At 43.1% G+C, this 19,864-nt stretch overlaps 1 protein-coding gene across 1 annotated transcript; it reads right to left on the bottom strand.

Moving 5' to 3' along the window:
* Positions 1–581: 581 nt before the first annotated feature.
* Positions 582–19,864, bottom strand: Ube2t (ubiquitin conjugating enzyme E2 T). Its single transcript, XM_045136588.1, has 7 exons — positions 19,760–19,864; positions 11,191–11,349; positions 9,107–9,176; positions 7,689–7,794; positions 7,082–7,180; positions 4,153–4,236; positions 582–944 (listed from the first exon to the last, which is right to left on the bottom strand). The coding sequence occupies exons 2-7, from the start codon at positions 11,297–11,299 to the stop codon at positions 798–800; spliced, it is 615 nt and encodes a 204-aa protein (XP_044992523.1). The 5' UTR covers positions 11,300–11,349; positions 19,760–19,864; the 3' UTR covers positions 582–797.

Below are 19,864 nucleotides of genomic sequence, written 5' to 3'. Positions count from 1 at the left end.
AAAGACACATTTTATTCACTTTTAAGGCTTCTAAAAAGCTAGAACCTTTGAAAACAGGATTTCTGTTTGTTTGTTTTGGTTTTTCAAGGTAAGGTTTCATTCTAGCCCAGAGTGACATGGAATTCACTATGTAGTGTCTATGAATTCAGTGATCCTCCTACTTCTGCCTCCCAAGTGCTAGAATTACAGCCGTGAACCACCACATCTGGCATGGCTTCATGCAAGAGAGCAAAAGCAAGAGAACTGGCACGCCAGGGCCTCAGCCATTGTACTAGAACTCCAGATACATGCACCACCTTGTGCGCATGCACGACCTTGTATGCTTGTGTCACTTTTTGTGCACCTGGTTTACATGGGACCTAGACAGTTAAACATGGGTCCTTGGGCTTTGCAGGCAAATGTGTAAATGGCTAAGCCATCTCTCCAGCTCAAAGCTTAGGATTTTTAAACAGGTATTTTATATATATATCAAACATTTTGTGTCCCTAGTGATGTTGGTAAGTTGGCAAAATATTTTAACATATGACCATATAGCACCCTGACCAGTTCACTCCCACACACATTTAGGATAAACACATACCTAACATTAAACTATTATTTATTTTTTAGGTTTAAAAGTTTTCAATATACATATGTGCAAGATAAATAAAACAAGCTATACTTAGGAAATCATTGTATTACAGAACACATAAATATACAAGCTCTTTTATACAATATAAAAACTAAGTCATCAAATACAAAGAAAAACATTCAAGAAAGGCAAGCAAATGAGACCACCTTGTCAAAGAATCCATTAACTAAGAGGGACCAGGACAAACTCCCTGAATATCAGGATGAAATTTCTTTTCTATGCCTCCTAGCTGTTTGCCTTTCCTTTTCTGTGTTGAGTTGTATACTTCAGAGTCATTGGCTTCTAGTGAAGTGTCAGACAGTTCTTCTTCAGCCTAAAAAGAAAAAATAAGGTGTAGGACTAGAGAGATGGCTTAGTGGTTTAGGCACTTGCTTGCAAAGCCTAAGGACCCAAGTTTGATTCCTCAGTACCCACATAAGCGAGATGCACATAGGTGGTATATGTGTCTTGAGTTTGTTTGTAGTGGCTAGAGGCCCTGGCATACCCATTCTCTTTCTCTCTATCTGCTTCTCTCTCAAATAAATAAATAATAAAATAGTTTGTTAAAAAAAGAAACGGTGAAACATAACATTAACATACATGTCAGTGGAGAAAAACTAAGCTCTGTAATTCTACTTCTGGATACTTGTTAAGACTGTATTGTGCATATATTTATTTCAAAAGCATCTTTGTGCCAGGTGTAGTGGCACACACCTTTAATCCTAACACTCAGGAGTCAGAAGTAGGAGGAACACTGTGAGTTTGAGGCCAGCTTGAGACTACATAATGAATTCCAGGTTGGCCTGAGCTAGAGCGAGACCCTACCTCTAAAAACACAAAAAAAGAGTTGGGCGTGATGGCGCACTTCTTTAATCCCAGCACTTGGGAGGCAGAGGTAGGTGGATCACCGTGAGTTCAAGGCCACTCTGAGACTATATAAGTGACTTCCAGGTCAGCCTGGACTAGAGTGAAACCCTACCTCAGAAAACCAAAAAAAAAAAAAAAAAAAAAAAAAGGCATCTTCTTCAGTTTTCTTCTATATTTATTTTTATTTTTATCAATTTTAAAAGCTACGCATAGTGGTACATGCCTATACGTCCAACACTTTGAGAGGCTATGGCAGGAGGGCTATTATGAATTCAAGGCTAGCCTGGACTACATAGTGAGTTCCAGGCCAGCTGGGGCTACATAGCATGACCCTGTCTCAAAAAAAAAAAAGAAACAGAGCCAGGCATAGTAGCGCACAACTTTAATCCCAGCACTTGGGAAGCAGAGGAAGATCCATGAGTTTGAGGCCATCCTGAGACTACAGACTGAGTTCCAGGTCAGCCTAGGTTAGGTTACAGTGAGACCCTACCTTGAAAAACGAAAAAAAAAAAAAAAAAAAAAAAAACCTTGTTTGTTTTTGGTTTTTCGAGGTAGTGTCTCCCTCTAGCCCAGGCTGACCTGGAATTCATTATGTAGTCTCAGGGTGGCTTCGAACTCATGTTGATCCACCTACCTCCCAAGTACTGGGATTAAAGGTGTGAGCTACCTCTCTTGGTAAAAAAAAAAACCTTTAAACTCAAGTTTTTCCTTTTTCACTCTTCTATGAATGGTCCCATAAGAAATATAAAATTTCCCCTTCTGCCCATACCTTCTCTCTATTTCTGTAACTAAGAGTCAAATATAATACAATTTTTGCCAGGCATATTGGCACTCACCTTTAATCCCAGCACTCGGGAGGCAGTGGCAGGAGGATCGCTGTGAGCTCGAGGCCAGCCTGAGACTACATAGTGAATTCCAGATCAGCTTGAGCAAGACCCTACCTCAAAAAAAAAAAAAAAAAAAAAAGCAATTCTAGGGGTTGGAGAGATGGCTCAGTGGGGTTAAAGCACTTGCTTACAAAAGCCTAATGACCTGGGTTCAGTTCCCCAGTAGCTACATAAAGCCAGATTTACCAAGTGGCCTATACATCTGGAGTTTGTATGCAGTGGCTAAAGGCCCTGGAATGCCCATTCACTCATTCGCTCTCCTTATAAATAAATAAATTAGAATAATAATTTTTAAAAAAAGACAGGCTGGAGAGATGGCTTAGCAGTTAAGCACTTGCCTGTGAAGCCTAAAGACCCTGGTTTGAGGCTCAATTCCCCAGGACCCACGTTAGCCAGATGCACAAGGGGTTGCACGCATCTGGAGTTCATTTGCAGTGGCTAGAGGCCCTGGTGCGCCCATTCTCTCTCCCTCTCTCTCTTTCTCTGTCTGTTGCTCTCAAATAAATAAAAATAAACAAAAATAAGTTTAAGAAAAAGACAACTCTAAGTCAGGCATGGCTGTACATGCCTTTTCTAGTTATTTTGTTTTGTTTTGTTTTTGTGAGAGAAAGCAAGAGCGAGAGAAAGAGAATTGGCATGACAGGACCTCCAGCCACTGCAAGTGAACTCCAGATAGGTGCACCACCTTGTGTGCATGTGCCACATTGCATGCTTACATCACTTTGTGTGTCTGACTTATGTGGGACCTGGAGAGTCAAACATGAGTCCTTAAGTTTCACAGGCAAGCACTTTAAGTGCTAAGTCATCTCTCCAGCCCAACATGCCTTTAATTCTAGTACTCAGGAGGCTAAAGAAAGAGAATCGATATAAATGTGAGGCCAAGCCAGGCGTGGTGGTGCACGCCTTTAATCCCAGCACTCGGGAGGCAGAGGTAGGAGGATCGCCGTGAGTTCAAAGCCACCCTGAGACTACAGAGTTAATTCCAGGTCAGCCTGGACCAGAGTGAGACCCTACCTCGAAAAACCAAAAAAAAAAAAAAAAAAAAAGTGAGGCCAGCCTGGGTTATAGAGTAAGTTCCAGGTTAGCCTGGGCTAGAAGGCACTTATTCACCCACAAAGCCAAAGGACCATGTTTGATTCCCCAGGACAAGCCAGATGCACACGGTGGCACATGCATCTGGAGTTTATTTGCAGTGGGTGGAAGCATTGATGCGCCCATTCTCTTTCTCACTATTAGCCTCTCTCTCTCTCTAAATAATAAAAATGTTTAAAAAAAAAAAAGGGCTGGAGAGATGGCTTAGCGGTTAAGCGCTTGCCTGTGAAGCCTAAGGATCCCGGTTCGAGGCTCAGTTCCCCAGGTCCCACATTAGCCAGATGCACAAGGGGGCGCACGCGTCTGGAATTCGTTTGCAGAGGCTAGAAGCCCTGGCGCGCCCATTCTCTCTCTCTCCCTCTATCTGTCTCTCTGTGTCTGTCACTCTCAAATAAATAAATAAATAAAAATTTAAAAAATATTTAAAAAAAAAAAAAAGAATCAGAGGTAACTTCCCTATAACACTGTAACCTCCAAGAATATAAAATATTAAGCAGTTGTTGGATGCCCTCTAGTGTTACCAATAAATGACAACTGTTAGGAAAATTCAATTGTTAGTTGAAGCAACTAAGGTATTTTGCTGATGATTATAAGAGAGAAATATCAATTAGCCATTGTGGACTATAATATAAATTTAGCAAAATAAATAAACCTTACATAAATATGTGTTCAATGAATTAATAGCAAATATCATACCCTTTGTTTCTGTCTTGCATGCATCTCTGTCCACTGCCTCGCTTTCTGGAGGAAGACTTGCTTATTATATTTAAATTCTGAAGACTGAAACAAAACCAATGAAAAAGTTAACTCAAAGAAAGTGATTTGCAGTGATAATCTCAAGCTGTTGCAATATTAGACGTACAGGCAGAGGGGCTCTGTGCTGTAGCATTAGAGGTACAGGCAGAGGGGCTCTGTGCTGTAGTATTAGAGGTACAGGCAGAGGGGCTCTGTGCTGTAGCATTAGAGGTACAGGCAGAGGGGCTCTGTGCTGTAGTATTAGAGGTACAGGCAGAGGGGCTCTGTGCTGTAGCATTAGAGGTACAGGCAGAGGGGCTCTGTGCTGTAGCATTAGAGGTACAGGCAGAGGGGCTCTGTGCTGTAGCATTAGAGGTACAGGCAGAGGGGTTCTGTGCTGTAGTATTAGAGGTACATCAGAGGGGTTCTGTGCTGTAGCATTAGAGGTACAGGCAGAGGGGCTCTGTGCTGTAGTATTAGAGGTACAGGCAGAGGGGTTCTGTGCTGTAGTATTAGAGGTACAGGCAGAGGGGTTCTGTGCTGTAGCATTAGAGGTACAGGCAGAGGGGCTGTGCTGTAGTATTAGAGGTACAGGCAGAGGGGCTCTGTGCTGTAGTATTAGAGGTACATCAGAGGGGCTCTGTGCTGTAGTATTAGAGGTACAGGCAGAGGGGCTCTGTGCTGTAGTATTAGAGGTACAGGCAGAGGGGCTCTGTGCTGTAGCATTAGAGGTACATCAGAGGGGCTCTGTGCTGTAGTATTAGAGGTACAGGTAGAGGGGCTCTGTGCTGTAGTATTAGAGGTACAGGCAGAGGGGCTCTGTGCTGTAGCATTAGAGGTACAGGCAGAGGGGCTCTGTGCTGTAGTATTAGAGGTACAGGCAGAGGGGCTCTGTGCTGTAGTATTAGAGGTACAGGCAGAGGGGCTCTGTGCTGTAGTATTAGAGGTACAGGCAGAGGGGCTCTGTGCTGTAGTATTAGAGGTACATCAGAGGGGCTCTGTGCTGTAGTATTAGAGGTACAGGTAGAGGGGCTCTGTGCTGTAGTATTAGAGGTACAGGCAGAGGGGCTCTGTGCTGTAGTATTAGAGGTACAGGCAGAGGGGCTCTGTGCTGTAGTATTAGAGGTACAGGCAGAGGGGCTCTGTGCTGTAGCATTAGAGGTACAGGTAGAGGGGCTCTGTGCTGTAGCATTAGAGGTACAGGCAGAGGGGCTCTGTGCTGTAGCATTAGAGGTACAGGCAGAGGGGCTCTGTGCTGTAGCATTAGAGGTACAGGCAGAGGGGCTCTGTGCTGTAGCATTAGAGGTACAGGCAGAGGGGCTCTGTGCTGTAGCATTAGAGGTACAGGCAGAGGGGCTCTGTGCTGTAGCATTAGAGGTACAGGCAGAGGGGCTCTGTGCTGTAGTATTAGAGGTACATCAGAGGGGCTCTGTGCTGTAGTATTAGAGGTACAGGCAGAGGGGCTCTGTGCTGTAGCATTAGAGGTACAGGCAGAGGGGCTCTGTGCTGTAGTATTAGAGGTACAGGCAGAGGGGCTCTGTGCTGTAGTATTAGAGGTACATCAGAGGGGCTCTGTGCTGTAGTATTAGAGGTACAGGCAGAGGGGCTCTGTGCTGTAGTATTAGAGGTACAGGCAGAGGGGCTCTGTGCTGTAGTATTAGAGGTACATCAGAGGGGCTCTGTGCTGTAGTATTAGAGGTACATCAGAGGGGCTCTGTGCTGTAGTATTAGAGGTACAGGCAGAGGGGCTCTGTGCTGTAGCATTAGAGGTACAGGCAGAGGGGCTCTGTGCTGTAGTATTAGAGGTACAGGCAGAGGGGCTCTGTGCTGTAGTATTAGAGGTACATCAGAGGGGCTCTGTGCTGTAGTATTAGAGGTACAGGCAGAGGGGCTCTGTGCTGTAGTATTAGAGGTACAGGCAGAGGGGCTCTGTGCTGTAGTATTAGAGGTACAGGCAGAGGGGCTCTGTGCTGTAGCATTAGAGGTACAGGTAGAGGGGCTCTGTGCTGTAGCATTAGAGGTACAGGCAGAGGGGCTCTGTGCTGTAGTATTAGAGGTACAGGCAGAGGGGCTCTGTGCTGTAGCATTAGAGGTACAGGCAGAGGGGCTCTGTGCTGTAGTATTAGAGTTACAGGTAGAGGGGCTCTGTGCTGTAGCATTAGAAGTACATCAGAGGGGCTCTGTGCTGTAGCATTAGAGGTACAGGCAGAGGTGCTCTGTGCTGTAGCATTCGAGTACATCAGAGGGGCTCTGTGCTGTAGTATTAGAGGTACAGGCAGAGGGGCTCTGTGCTGTAGCATTCGAGGTACATCAGAGGGGCTCTGTGCTGTAGTATTAGAGGTACAGGCAGAGGGGCTCTGTGCTGTAGTATTAGAGGTACAGGTAGAGGGGCTCTGTGCTGTAGTATTAGAGGTACAGGCAGAGGGGCTCTGTGCTGTAGCATTAGAGGTACAGGCAGAGGGGCTCTGTGCTGTAGCATTAGAGGTACAGGCAGAGGGGCTCTGTGCTGTAGTTTTAGAGGTACAGGTAGAGGGGCTCTGTGCTGTAGTATTAGAGGTACAGGCAGAGGGGCTCTGTGCTGTAGTATCAGAGGTACAGGCAGAGGGGCTCTGTGCTGTAGCATTAGAGGTACAGGTAGAGGGGCTCTGTGCTGTAGTATTAGAGGTACAGGCAGAGGGGCTCTGTGCTGTAGCATTAGAGGTACATCAGAGGGGTTCTGTGCTGTAGTATTAGAGGTACAGGCAGAGGGGCTCTGTGCTGTAGCATTAGAGGTACATCAGAGGGGTTCTGTGCTGTAGTATTAGAGGTACAGGCAGAGGGGCTCTGCGCTGGAGTATTAGAGATACAGACAGATAGGGCTATGTGCTGCAGAGGAAATGGGAATACTTACAATCTCAGCCATCAGTGGGTCATCAGGGTTGGGTTCTGACATGAGAAGTTGAATAGAGGTCAATGCTGTAGCAATGTTGAGGGATGGTCTCCATGCACCCTACATACAGATGAACAAATGCTTTTGTATTTGAATGTGTCATTTAAAGATGGGCTTGGTGGCGCATGCCTTTAAATTCCAGAACTCGGAGGTAGACATAGAAGAATCACTGTGATTTGAGGCTACCCTGAGACTACATAGTGACTTCCAGGTCAGCCTGAACTAGAGTGAGACCCTACCTCAAAAAAAAAAAAAAAAAAAAAGAATGTCACCTTTAAGAGCTGAGCATGGTGATGTACTTTCTGGGCAGCCTAGACTACATGAAACTGTCTGAAAACATCAAAAAGAATGTGATACTGTAATTCAAGTGTTATGTGGTGTATGCATGACAGAAACAGCTCAGGCAGAACTTGCTATGTAGCTGAAGAGGACTTTGAACTTTCTATCATTGTGCTTCCACCTCCCATCCCTGGAGTTACAGGCATGGGTGCACACCACGCCCAGCTAACTCAAGTTTTATAGATGAAGAAAACAGAACATCAAAGTCAAACCTTTATTCCTTACTCACTTTTGGTGGCAATTTGAGAATATCTAGACAGATTCTTCCATTAGAATCAATGTTTGGATGATAGATTGGAGTCAGAAATCGGATCTGTGGAGGTTCAAATGGGTACCTTTAAAAGTATAAGGCAATAGAAAATCAATGAAAACGCTCAATATGCCCACCACCTAGATTTAAACTACTTCACCTTCTAAATAATTCGAAGTATCACCTAAGAATAAGGATGTTGCCCTATATAACCGATGCCATTTTATCTATGAATAGTTTTAAAAATATTTCCCCAATTATCACTTACTATTCAAATTTCCTTAATTATCCCCCAAATATTTTTACAGCTGGAATTTTCAAAACAGAATCCAATTAAGACTTAAAACATTGCATTTGGATATCTCTTCAGTGACACACACACCTTGGAAAGTTCCCAGTCTATTCTCAGAAATGATGTATGAGATGACTATTAAAGCAACTCTCCTAGGGCTTTAACAAGTTTGGTCAGGATTGGACCTGGTAATTAGGTATCTAGTTTCAATATTTAAGATACTCATTTCATCCTTGCCTCATTCTACACAAAACTACAGCCATAACTTATCATATTAGAGCCTTTAAAAAGACCTGAAATGTAAAGTAGAGGTGGTAAGGACTGGAGTCAGAGGAGTTTCATGTTTTATAGGTATGTTATGGTCTGGGAAGATGAAAAGTTCTGCAGATACTAAAAGAAGGAAAAGAAAGAAGGAAGGGAGGGAGGGAGGGAAGACTGGAGAGTTTGCTCTTGCCTATGAAGCCTAAAGACTCAGGTTTGATTCCCCAGTACCCATGTAAGCCAGATGCACAGGGTGACACATTCATCTGAAGTTCGTTTACAGTGGCTGGGGACCCTGGTGTGCTCATTCTCTATCTGTCTACTTCTCTCTTAAATAAATAAATAAAAATATGAATGAAAGACAAGCTCTAAAGATAGACATAGGGCTTGTGACAAAACAATGAGATGTCTAAGATGGTTAAAAAAATCAATTTTATGCTATATAAAATATGTATTTAACCATAATTTTAAGGGGGCTCAGTTATAATTTAGTTCATCATTTTAGAGAGGAAAATTGAACTCCAGAGAGATAAAACACCTTACCATATTAAGTCCAGATAAGACTAGGATATTAAACTCTAGATCCTTTAATTCCTGATTTTCATTTTGTTTTGTTTTGTTTTCTGAGGTAGGGTTTCGCTCTACCTCTGGCTGGCCTGGAATTCACTATGTAGTCTCAGGGTGGCCTTGAACTCGTGATCCTCCTACCTCTGCCTCCAGAGTGCTGGGATTAAAGGTGTTTGTTATCACACCCGGCTTAACTCCCAAATTGAATGCTCGACATTGTTCTGTCTTGCAATAATTGTGCTTTACCTTCTAGGCTAAGAATCTAATTCATATTTACCTTTCAGGAAGCATAACTTCCAGTTTGAAGATACCTTTCTCATAAGGTGTGTTGGCTCCACCTAGTATTTCTTAAGAGAGGAAGAGGGGAGAGATTAAAAGGGAATCAGATTAGAAAATCTGAATTATGCCACAGACCAGGGAAGTAGTTCAAGTTCTTGTGGAGCAAGCACACAGCCATGGCTTTACTTTCTAGCACACATAAACCACAGTAGTAGCACACACTGTACTCCCCGCAGTAGCAGAGGTAAAGACAAGAGGACTAGAAGGTCAAGGTCATCCTCAACTACTTAGTGAGTTCCAGGCCAGCCTAGGGTACATGAGACCCTTAGTCTCAAAAATTTTAAAAAGGGACTGGAAAGTTGGCTCCATGGTTAAAGGCACCTGCTTGCAAAGTCTGCCAATCCAGGTTCAAATCCCCATGTAAAGCCAGAGGCAAAGTGGCGCATATATCTGAAGTTCGTTTAGTGGCAAGAGGCCCTGGCACAGCCAATTCTTTCTCTCTCTCTCCTTGCAAATAAATAAATAAAATGTGGAGCCAGGTGTAGTGGCACATTCCTTTAATCCCAGCACTTGGGAGGCGGAGGAGGATCACCATGAGTTCGAGGTCACCCTGGGACTACATAGTGAATTTTAGGTCAGCCTGAGCTCGAGTGAGACCCTACTTTGAAAAAACCAAACAAATCAATAATAAAAATAAATAAATAAAATGGGGCTGGAGAGATGGTTCAGTGGCTAAAGGTGCTTGCTTGCCAAGCCTGACCTGATAGCCCAGGTTCAATTCCCCAGTACCCACATAAAGCCAGATACAGAAGGTGGCACATGTGTCTGGAGTTTCATTTGTAGTGGCAGAAGGCCCTGGCATGCCCATTCTCTCCCCTTTCCCCTCCTTCTCTTTTTCTTTCCCTCTCTGCTTACAAATAAATAATAAATAAACAAATAAATTTAAAACAAGTTACCATACCAAATGAGCCTCATAAGGTTTACAGTTGAAAGAGAGAAAGTAGGTCTAGAATAATAATTCTTTCTTATGGCTTTGACAAATTATTTTTACAATGCACCATGACATCCATATACCCAACCCCAAAATTGTGTCAAATAAAGGACATATAAAAAACCTAAAACTACAAAATGCTGGCCACAAGGCCAAATACAAACTACAAATTTATTTTGTTTGGACTACACATTCTAACCATTTCTTTCTTATCTAACCTCAGAGATCTACCTTTAAAATGATCATCTTTGGTCTAAACACTGCTTCAGAGCTGATTGCACATTCTTTTGTTGTTGTTGTTGAGACAGTCTTATTCTATAGCTCAGGCTGGCCTTGATGCAATCCTCTGTTGCAGGTTACTTTTGCTTTGCTAGGACAAAACACCTGACCATAAGCAGCTCATGGAAGGAAAGAGCTTATTTTGGCTTATAGTCTTGAGGCCAGGTTTTATCATGGCAGGGAAAGCTTGGCAAGAATAAACAGCCAGGCAGGCACCACATCTCCATAGCAGTAGGAAGGAAGGAGTCTGAGTACTGGACTTGGAGCTGGGATATATTACCTCTTTGGGAGGTAGAACCTTGCTGGAGGAGGTATATCACTGGAGGCCAACCTTGAGGTTTATTAGCCCAGCTCCACTGGGTATAACTAGCTCACTCTACTTGCTTCCCTGTTGCTGATGCCCCAGACACACACCTCCTCCAGCAAGGCTCCACCTCCCAAGATCCTACAACTTTCCCAAATTGCCACTAGCTGGGGACCAAGTATTCAAAAAACATGAGCCTATGGGGGATATCTTACATTCAAGTCAACACGTTCTCCTACCTCGGTCTTCTAAGAGCTGGTATTACATGAATGTACTACCAAGACCCAGCTCATAAATCTTAATTATAAATTAGCAAAAGGTGTAATTAGGAGGAAAAAAACATGGGAAATGTCAAGCAAGCCTTATAATTGTAAACAGACTGGGGTAAAAAGACAGGGCATTTTAACCTTACAACTACTCTCTAACTTGAGAATATACAAATGCTTGGGTTTCAGCACAATCTTCAATAGGGTTATGACCATCATCAAAGGCATGACATGATACCTACGAGCTCTCAGATCATCTACTTGGTCCTTTTCCTGCCAGCACGTGATGCCTGGAGGTGGGTCTGTGGCCAACATGTACAGCTCCTTCTTCAGACGTGAAGCTTTCTGCATGGTCCTCAAGTAAAAGGAACCATTCACAGTTTACCAGTGGTTGAGGTATGCTAAAGAAGAGAAGCAATCATGAAATAGCCACAATGACTGGAATGTTCAACTCACAGCTTCCAGATTATTACTCTCCACTCTAACAAAGGCATTCTCTTCTTCATTTCATTTTATCTACTTAAGTAAACAAGTTTTAAAAATTCAAAAAATAGGAGGTATAAAATTAGTGCCTATTTATATCAATAAATTATAAAGTCATGAGGCCAGAGCCTAGATCTGGTTCTGCTTATAAATGTGTCTTCAGCATGCCTGGCATAGTAAAGGACTTGATAAATAGTACATGCTTTGTGAGAACAAGAATGATACAGAGAAACTAATACCTAAATGTCAAAAGCCCTTATGCTAGGGCTTCCAGATCTTCCTAGTTTTTCAGGGAATCCACCCCACAAATTAGTTCATTTTTCGCTAGCATTTCTAATCTTTCCTTCTCATCTGTCAACATTCAAATATGTTCTTATATAACATAAAACATTATATATAAATGCATAACCACAACAACTATTTCAATTCTTGTTATACCTCCAGTACATACCCAAAGGATATATTTGCTATACATATATGTATACTGATATACATTATCAATATAATTTCCCAATTTGTAGCTTCTCTTGCCACTTTATTAACAATGTCACTTGATGAACACACTTTGTATGTATGGTGAGGGTCAGAGCCAGGGATTGAACCCAGAGCCTTGTGCATTCCAGGGCAGTGTTCTATCACATTACCAGCCTTTTTAAGGTTTTTTTTTTTTTTAACTTTGAAAATTTTTTATAAAATGTTTAGTTTAAGAGGGAGAGGCAGATAGAGAATGGACATGCCATGCCCTCCAGCCACTGCACATGAACTCCAGAAGCATGTACCACCTTGTGCATCTGGCTTACATGGGTACTGGAGAACCAAACCTGAGTTCTTAGGCTTGGTAGGCAAGCAGCTTAACCACCAAGCCACTTCTTTAGCCCTAACTTCTTAAATTTTTCAGACAGGTCTCCCTGAATTCCCCAGGCTGACCTTGAACTCACTCTCTACAAGCCCATGCAGTCCTTGAACTGACTGTTCTACCTCAGCCTGCAGGTTACAGCCCCATGTCACCAGGTCTAGCTAATGAACACATTCACTTTTTTTTTTTTTTTAATTTTAGAGAGAGTGAGAGACAGAGAGAAAGAGAATTGATGCTCTGGGGCATTAGCCACTGCAGTCGAATTCCAGACACTTGCACCACCTAGTAGGAATGTGGTGTGACCTTACACTTGCCTTACCTTTGTGCACCTAACATGGGATCTGGAGAGTAGAACATGGGTCCTTAGGCTTCACAGACAAGTGCCTTAACCACTAAGTCATCTCTGCAGCCCATGAACACATTCTTAATGTTAGTCAATTTAGAATCTTTTCAGGCTGGAGAGACGGCTTAGCAGTTAAGGCACATGCCTGCAAAGCCAAAGGACCCAGGTTCAATTCCCCAGTACTCACAAGGTGGCACATGTGTCTGGAGTTAGTATGCAGCAGTTAAAGGTCCTGGAACACCCATTCTCTCTCTTATCTGCCTCCATCTCACTCTCAAATGAATAAAATCTCTTCCAGGGGCCAGGAAGATGACTCAGTGGTTAAAGGTGCTTAGTTTAGTTGCAAAGCCTGCTAGGTAGGGTTCAATTCCCCAAGCCACCCATATAAGCTGGATGCAAAAAGTGACAGATGTATCTGGTGTTCATTTGCAGCAGCAAGAGGGTATGCTGCCCCCCCCTACAAACAGCATGCATGTCTCTGCAAAAAAAAAAAAATTCCATAACCCAAATTTAAAAACATTTCCTACAGAATTATAATTTTTGCAATTTTCCCTTTAATACTTAAATCTTTAATCCACTAAAAACTGATCTTTGAAAGTTGTAATAAGCATCAGTAGTATTGGTAAGAAACTAGAATAAAGCTAGGAGAAAGTGGAACAGGGAGGGGTGAGAGGAAGGGATAGTTGGCATGCAAATGGAGGGACAGAATACAGGAGGTGGAAGGGTCTTGCAGGGGAAATGGGTAAGGGAGGGCTAATGGGGGGTACACAAACCTAATGATGGCATGAATCAATACCATAGAAACCTTCCTTCTGGTTAGCTAATTAAAAGATACAACTCTTGGGGTTAGGAAGATGATGCAGCAGTTAAGGCACTTGCTGCAAAACCTAAGGACTTGGGTTCAATTCCCCAGCCCCCATGTAGAGCTAGATGTACAAGGTAATGCATGTATCTGGTGTTCATCTGCAGTGGTTAGAAGCCCTGGCGTGCCCATTCTTTCTTTATCTGCCTTTTTCTCCCAAATAAATATTTTTTAAAACATACTATTCTTAATAAGGTGGAGGGAAAAGTACCTTATAGGGGGTGGAGAAAGCTTAGCCCTAAAACCATAGGCTCTTGCTGGTAAAGCCCAGTGCCAGAACTGGGTTACCTCAGTAAGCTATTAGTCAGGTAGGCCCATGAGGCCCCCAAAACAATGCAGACCATTGCCAAAGCACTTGATTCACCACAGAACTAAATGGTAAGACCCTGTTGCTGAAAACACACTGGGTATAGTAAAAGGACACCAAGGGATCATGTTGGAACTAAGAAGGAAACCAACTCCCTGATGGCTAGCCTCATAGTGCTGCCTAGTATTCTCATCTTAAATGACTTTTGTCTTATATACTTAGGATATTAGGTACAAACAAGTTTGTAAGTGTTAAATACAGAGTTAAACAGAAAATTATAGTTTTTTAATCATTATGACAATACTTTGTTCTCTAGTGATAATTTTTTCTTAAAACATTATTTCATATTAAAGTTATCACAGCTTCTTCTGATTGGTATTTGCTGAGATTCTGTTTCTCATACTTTCATTTTATATTTCTCTGTATTAGATAAACCCCTAATATATATCTGGATTTTAAATAACCATATTTTTTCTATATTTATTTTCTTTCAGATTTTCTCTTTCATTTTCTCCTATTAGCAGGAAAGTTAATTGTTTTTGTATTACTATATAATGACTTCAAATCTTGCATTTATACAATATTAAGGACCTAAATGGGCCACTTATATTTCCAATTTTATCTTTTTTTTTCATTTTTATTTATTTATTTGAGAGTGACAGAGAGAGAGAGGCAGATATATAGAGAGAATGGGCGCACCAGGGCCTCCAGCCACTGCTAACAAACTCCAGATGCGTGCAACCCCTTGTGCATCTGGCTAATGTGAGTCCTGGGGAATGGAGCCTCGAACTGGGCCTTTAGGCTTCACAGGCAAGTGCTTAATCACTAAGCCATCTCTCCAGCCCAGCCATCTCTCTCCAGCCCCCAACTGTATCTTACAGTATTCTGAAAAGAAATAAATGCTCTCCTAAATTGGGAGAGTCAAGCTCTCAGAGAGATCTATTAAATGTCAAGGATCCACATCTACAATACTACACATATGCACACATGCGTGCGCACGCACACACACACACATTCAGGCACATTTGTCTTCCACTAGGTAGAAGTTTGTATTTTACCTTTTTTCATAAAGTTAGTATCTTATTTAATAAATGTTCTCAAATAGAGATCCAGTGGAGGTGTTATAAGTAAAGGTCACATAAAGTCACTGTTTTTTTGCTTCGTTTGAGACAGGGTCTCACTAAATTACCCATGATGGCCTCAGACTCACAGCAATCCTCTGGTCTCAGCTACAAGAATGCTAGGATTACAAGAGGCATACATTACCATATCTCAGTTTAAAGATTACCTTTAAAAGCAAGACATTAAATGAACATGATCCGAATTGGTAATTTTTTTTTCTCCCAAAGGAGGGTCTCATTCTAGCTCAGGCTGACCTGGAATTCACTATTCAGTCTCTGGGTGGCCTCGAACACACGGCAATCCTCCTACCCCTGCCTCCCAAGGGCTGGGTTTAAAGATGTGTACCTCCACACCTAGCTACATTTTATATAATTATATTAGCAGACTATAAACAGTAGAAATGTATGATAATCTCAACTCCTTCCTTCCCTCACCCCACTACTCTCCCCTGCCCCCACCAAAAGGATCTCATATGTAGTCCATGCTGGCTTCAAACTCACAATTCTTTATCAGGCTTCTAAATACTGGGATTACAAGTGTTCACCATTAAGCCTGACTATGATAATCTCCACTTTGTTACATCTATTTTAGCAACAGGAATATGTTCAAAGATACTTTCCTGAATCATGCTGCAAAGACTAATTTTAGTCCTTGGGTTTTCTCTCTTTAAAGAGGATAGACAAAGTACTCCTCCATCATTGAAACATTCTTACAGAAAGTCGGAACTATCTGAATAAAATAATGTAGTAAGTTAATAGTGAATAGAGTCAATTACACTGTAACCATCTTTTTTTTTTAAATCTATTTGAGAGAGACAAACACAGAGAGAAAGGCAGAGAGAGAGAGAGAGAGAGAGAGAGAGAGAGAGAGAGAGAGAGAGAGAGAATGGATGCGCCGGGGCCTCCAGCCACTGCGAACGAACTCCAGACGCGTGCGCCCCCTTGTGCATCTGGCTAACGTGGGTCCTGGGGAACCAAGCCTCGAACCAGGGTCCTTAGGCTTCACAGGCAAGCGCTTAACCGCTAAGCCATCTCTCCAGCCCCACTATAGCCATCTTTGATATAAACTCATTTAAAAAATTTTTAATTTATTTATTTTTCTTTTTTGGTTTTTCCAGGTAGGAGGTAGGGTTTTGCTCTAGCCCAGGTTGACCTGGAATTCACTGTGCAGTCTCAGGGTGTCCTCCAACTCACAACAATCCTTCTACTCTGCCTCCCAAGTGCTGGGATTAAAGGCATGCACTACCATGCCTGGCTTGTTTTGTTTTTTCAAGGAAGGGTCTCACCCTAGCTGACCTGGAATTCACTATGTAGTCCCAGGCTGGCCTCAAACTCCTATCAATCCTCTTACCTCTGGCTCCCAAGTGCTAGGATTAAAGACATGCACCACTATGTAAATGTTAAATTCACCCTGCCCCCTCGCCCCCCTCCCCCGCCAGGTAGAGTCTTCTTCATTTGTTGCAGCTGGAGACTCTGGTGTGCCCATTCTCTTTGTCTCCTCTCCTCTCCTCTCCTCTCCCTCTCCTTGCAAATAAATAAGTAAAAATATTTTTTAAAAAAATATATTTAGCCAGGTGTGGTGACACACACCTTTAATCCTACTTAGGAGGCAGAGGTAGGAGGATCGCCATGAGTTTGAGGCCACTGTGAGACTACATAGTGAATTCCAGGTCAGCCTGGGCTACAGTGAGACCCTACCCTGAAACCTCTCAGGAAGAAAAGAAAAGAAGCAGAGAGAAAGAGAGAGACAGAGAGGAAGGAAGAAAGGAAGGAAGGAAGATTTGAAGGGCTGGAGAGATAGTTTAATGGTTAAGGTGCTTGCCTACAAAGCCTAAGGGCCCAGGTTCAATTCCCCAGTAGCCACATAAGCTAGATGCACAAGGTGGTGCATGCATTTGGAGTTACATGCTTGCTCACTCTTGCATGCTTGCTTTCTTTCTCAAATAAATAAATAAGTATTAAAAACTAAAAAAAGCCGGGTGTGGTGGTGCACACGTTTAATCCCAGCACTCGGGAGGCAGAGGTAGGAGGATCGCCGTGAGTTCGAGGCCACCCTGAGACTACATAGTGAATTCTAGGTCAGCCTGGACCAGAGTGAGACCCTACCTCGAAAAAACTCAAAAAAAAAAAAAAAAAAAAAGAAAGAGGGCTGGAGAGATGGCTTAGTGGTTAAATGCTTGCCTGTGAAGCCTAAGGACCCCGGTTCAAGGCTCGGTTCCCCAGGACCCACGTTAGCCTGATGCACAAGGGGGCGCACGCTTCTGGAGTTCGTTTGCAGAGGCTGGAAGCCCTGGCGCGCCCATTCTCTCTCTCTCCCTCTATCTGTCCTTCTCTCTGTGTCTGTCACTCTCAAATAAAAAAATTAAAAAATAATAATTAAAAAAAATTTAAAAATTTTAAAAAAAGATATTTAATTGAAGCCTGGCATGGTATTGCATGCCTGTTATATCCCATTACCAAAGAGGCTGAGGCAAGGGTATTGAGAGTCTGAGGTCAGCATGGTGAGAAACCCTCTTAACAAAACAAAACAAAAACCAAACCAAAAAAAGATACTAGGGAACATAGTGGGTAAGAGAGTGTAAACTAATATGGGGCAGAGAGATGGGGGGTGGAGAGGTGGTCAACCAAAACCAAGTATGTGTAAAGAAGTTTTTTCAAATGCTGACTAGGGGTGGGGAAATGGCTCAGCTGTTAAAGGCACTGACTAACAAAGCCTGCTGGCCCAGGTTCAATTCTCCAGTACCTGTGTAAGCCAGATACACAAAGTGGTACACATGCATTTAGAATTTACATGCAGTGGCAAGAGGCACTGGAGTGCCCACTCTCCATCCCCCCCACCATTCACAAATAAAATAATATTTTCTTAAAAATATAAGATGCTAGGGCTCAGTGGTCAAAGGTACTTGCCTGCAAAGTGTGGTGGCCTGAGTTTTATTCCCCAGTACCCATGTAAAGCCAGATTCACAAAGTGGCATATATGTCTAGAGTTCGTTTGGTATGGCAGACGTCCTAAACACCCATACTCACTCTTTCTGTCTGTTTCTCTCTCAAATAAATAAGCAAAAATATATTTGTTTTAAACATAAGATGTTTGGCTGGAGAAATGGCTTAGTGGTTAAGGCCCTTTAAAGCCTGCAAAGACAAAAGACTCTAGTTGGATTCCCCAAGACCCACATAAGCCAGATGCACAAACTGGTGTGCCTGGAGTTCATTTGCAGCAGCTGGAGGCCCTGGTGTGCCCATTTTCTCTCTCTTTGCCACTTTCTCTCTCTCAATAAAAATAAAATTTTAAAAAAAGATGCTGAAACCAGGCATGGTAGTGCACGCCTTAAATTCCAGCACTTGGGAGGCAGAGGTAGGAAGACTGCCATGTGTTTGAGGCTACCGTGAGACTACACAGTGAACTGCAAAACTGCTAGAGCAAAACCCTACCTCCAAAAACCAAAAAGAAAGAAAGAAAGAAAGAAAGAAAGAAAGAAAGAAAGAAAGAAAGCTAGCTAGCTGAATGTAAGCAAATATTTTCTAAATCAAAGTTGAATATAGTTAGGAAAATACTTTTCTATGTCAGATACACTGTGAAAACCTATTAGCACGCTATATTACTTTACTAAAATTTTAAAAGATACCAATTAAAATAAGTTCTGCTGATATTAAAAAAATAACAACCAACTGATCAAAGTTTCTTACAATCTAGCCCCAAACCCATGTTTTCGACCTCCTTCCTAGTAACTACTCCCTAAACTTGTGTTTCAACTGCAATGAGCAACCTACTGTTCGTAAGTCTCATTCTCTTTCACACCTATGGACAGTATGTATCCATCAAATGACAATTTCTTCCATCTCTACAGTAGCACAGCTGGGTGCTCTACCCTCTCTGTGCTTCCACATTGATTTGCATCCTGCGTTGTAATCCACCTCTGACAGCTTTCACAGTGCAGGTTCCTAGTCTTTTTACCTTTTTTAAAATTTTTATTTATTTGCAAGGGGGAGAGAGGAAAAAATATGAGAATGGGGCTGTTTAGGCACTTGCCTGCAAAGCCTTAGGCCTCATGATCTACTCTCTAGGTCCTATGTAAGCCAGAGGCACAGTGACCTAGGTCGCACATGCACACAAGGGGGCACATGCGTCTGCAGTTCAATGGCAGTGGCTAAGGCCCTGGAGTGCCAATTCTTTCTCTGTCTCACATTAAAGGGGGGGGGGAGGAGCCAGGCATGGTGGTGCACGCCTTTAATCCCAGCTCTTGGGAGACAGAGGTAGAAGAATCGTCGCAAATTCGAGGCCACCCTGAGATTAATTCCAGGTCAGCCTGGGCTACAGTGAAACCCTACCTTGAAAAAACTGAGGGGGGGGGGCGGCTGTTGGGCTTGCCTCAAAAAAAAAAAAAAAAAAAGATGTGAATGGATGGGCACAACAGGGCCTCCAAGCCGTGCAATCGAACTCCAGATGCATGCACCACTTTGTGCATCTGGCTTCGCATGGCTCCAGGGGAATCGAACCCAGGTCGTTAGGCACTGCAGACAAGCGCACCTATACCGCTGAGCCATCTCTCCAGCCCCAAGTTTGTTTTTGTAATCCAGTCCTGCAGTAAATTTAATCATCAAGGAACGATCGATCTGGGTATAGAGCTGATGCTGAGGGAAACATCGGAAGGTATATATTCTCGGCGCCTAAGTCTTCCACACGGTAAATTCCCCCGCGGTGTGCTCCGACCCCAAGTTCACCACCAGTAAACGATGGGGGCGTCCTCTCCCCGCCGCCTGGCTTTCCTGACTCCCGGGACGAGAAAACGCCCAGGTTACGTAGAGACCGGACTCCTTCCCGCAGACCCAGAAACTCACAGCGACCTCGCGGACCCGTTCTCACAGGCGGGGAAGCCTAGACGCCCAGCCCCGGCGAGCCGAGCCTCGGCACCACAGCCGCGCGGGTCTCCTGGGAGCGAGGAC

This window comes from Jaculus jaculus, chromosome 1, assembly GCF_020740685.1.
Source record: "Jaculus jaculus isolate mJacJac1 chromosome 1, mJacJac1.mat.Y.cur, whole genome shotgun sequence".
Taxonomy (NCBI): domain Eukaryota; kingdom Metazoa; phylum Chordata; class Mammalia; order Rodentia; family Dipodidae; genus Jaculus; species Jaculus jaculus.
Note: the sequence above shows the minus strand (reverse complement) of the source record. Positions and strands in the feature narration are given on the sequence as shown.

What these genes read in the sequence shown, in the direction of transcription:
- Ube2t (XM_045136588.1), bottom strand. Translation starts at nt 11,299, where the DNA reads ATGCAGAAAGCTTCACGTCTGAAGAAGGAGCTGTACATGTTGGCCACA. An exon ending in AGTAGATGATCTGAGAGCTC is followed by an intron (nt 9,177 to 11,190) that starts GTAGGTATCATG and finishes TCCTCTCTTAAG; the next exon opens with AAATACTAGGTGGAGCCAAC. An exon ending in GAAGTTATGCTTCCTGAAAG is followed by an intron (nt 7,795 to 9,106) that starts GTAAATATGAAT and finishes ATACTTTTAAAG; the next exon opens with GTACCCATTTGAACCTCCAC.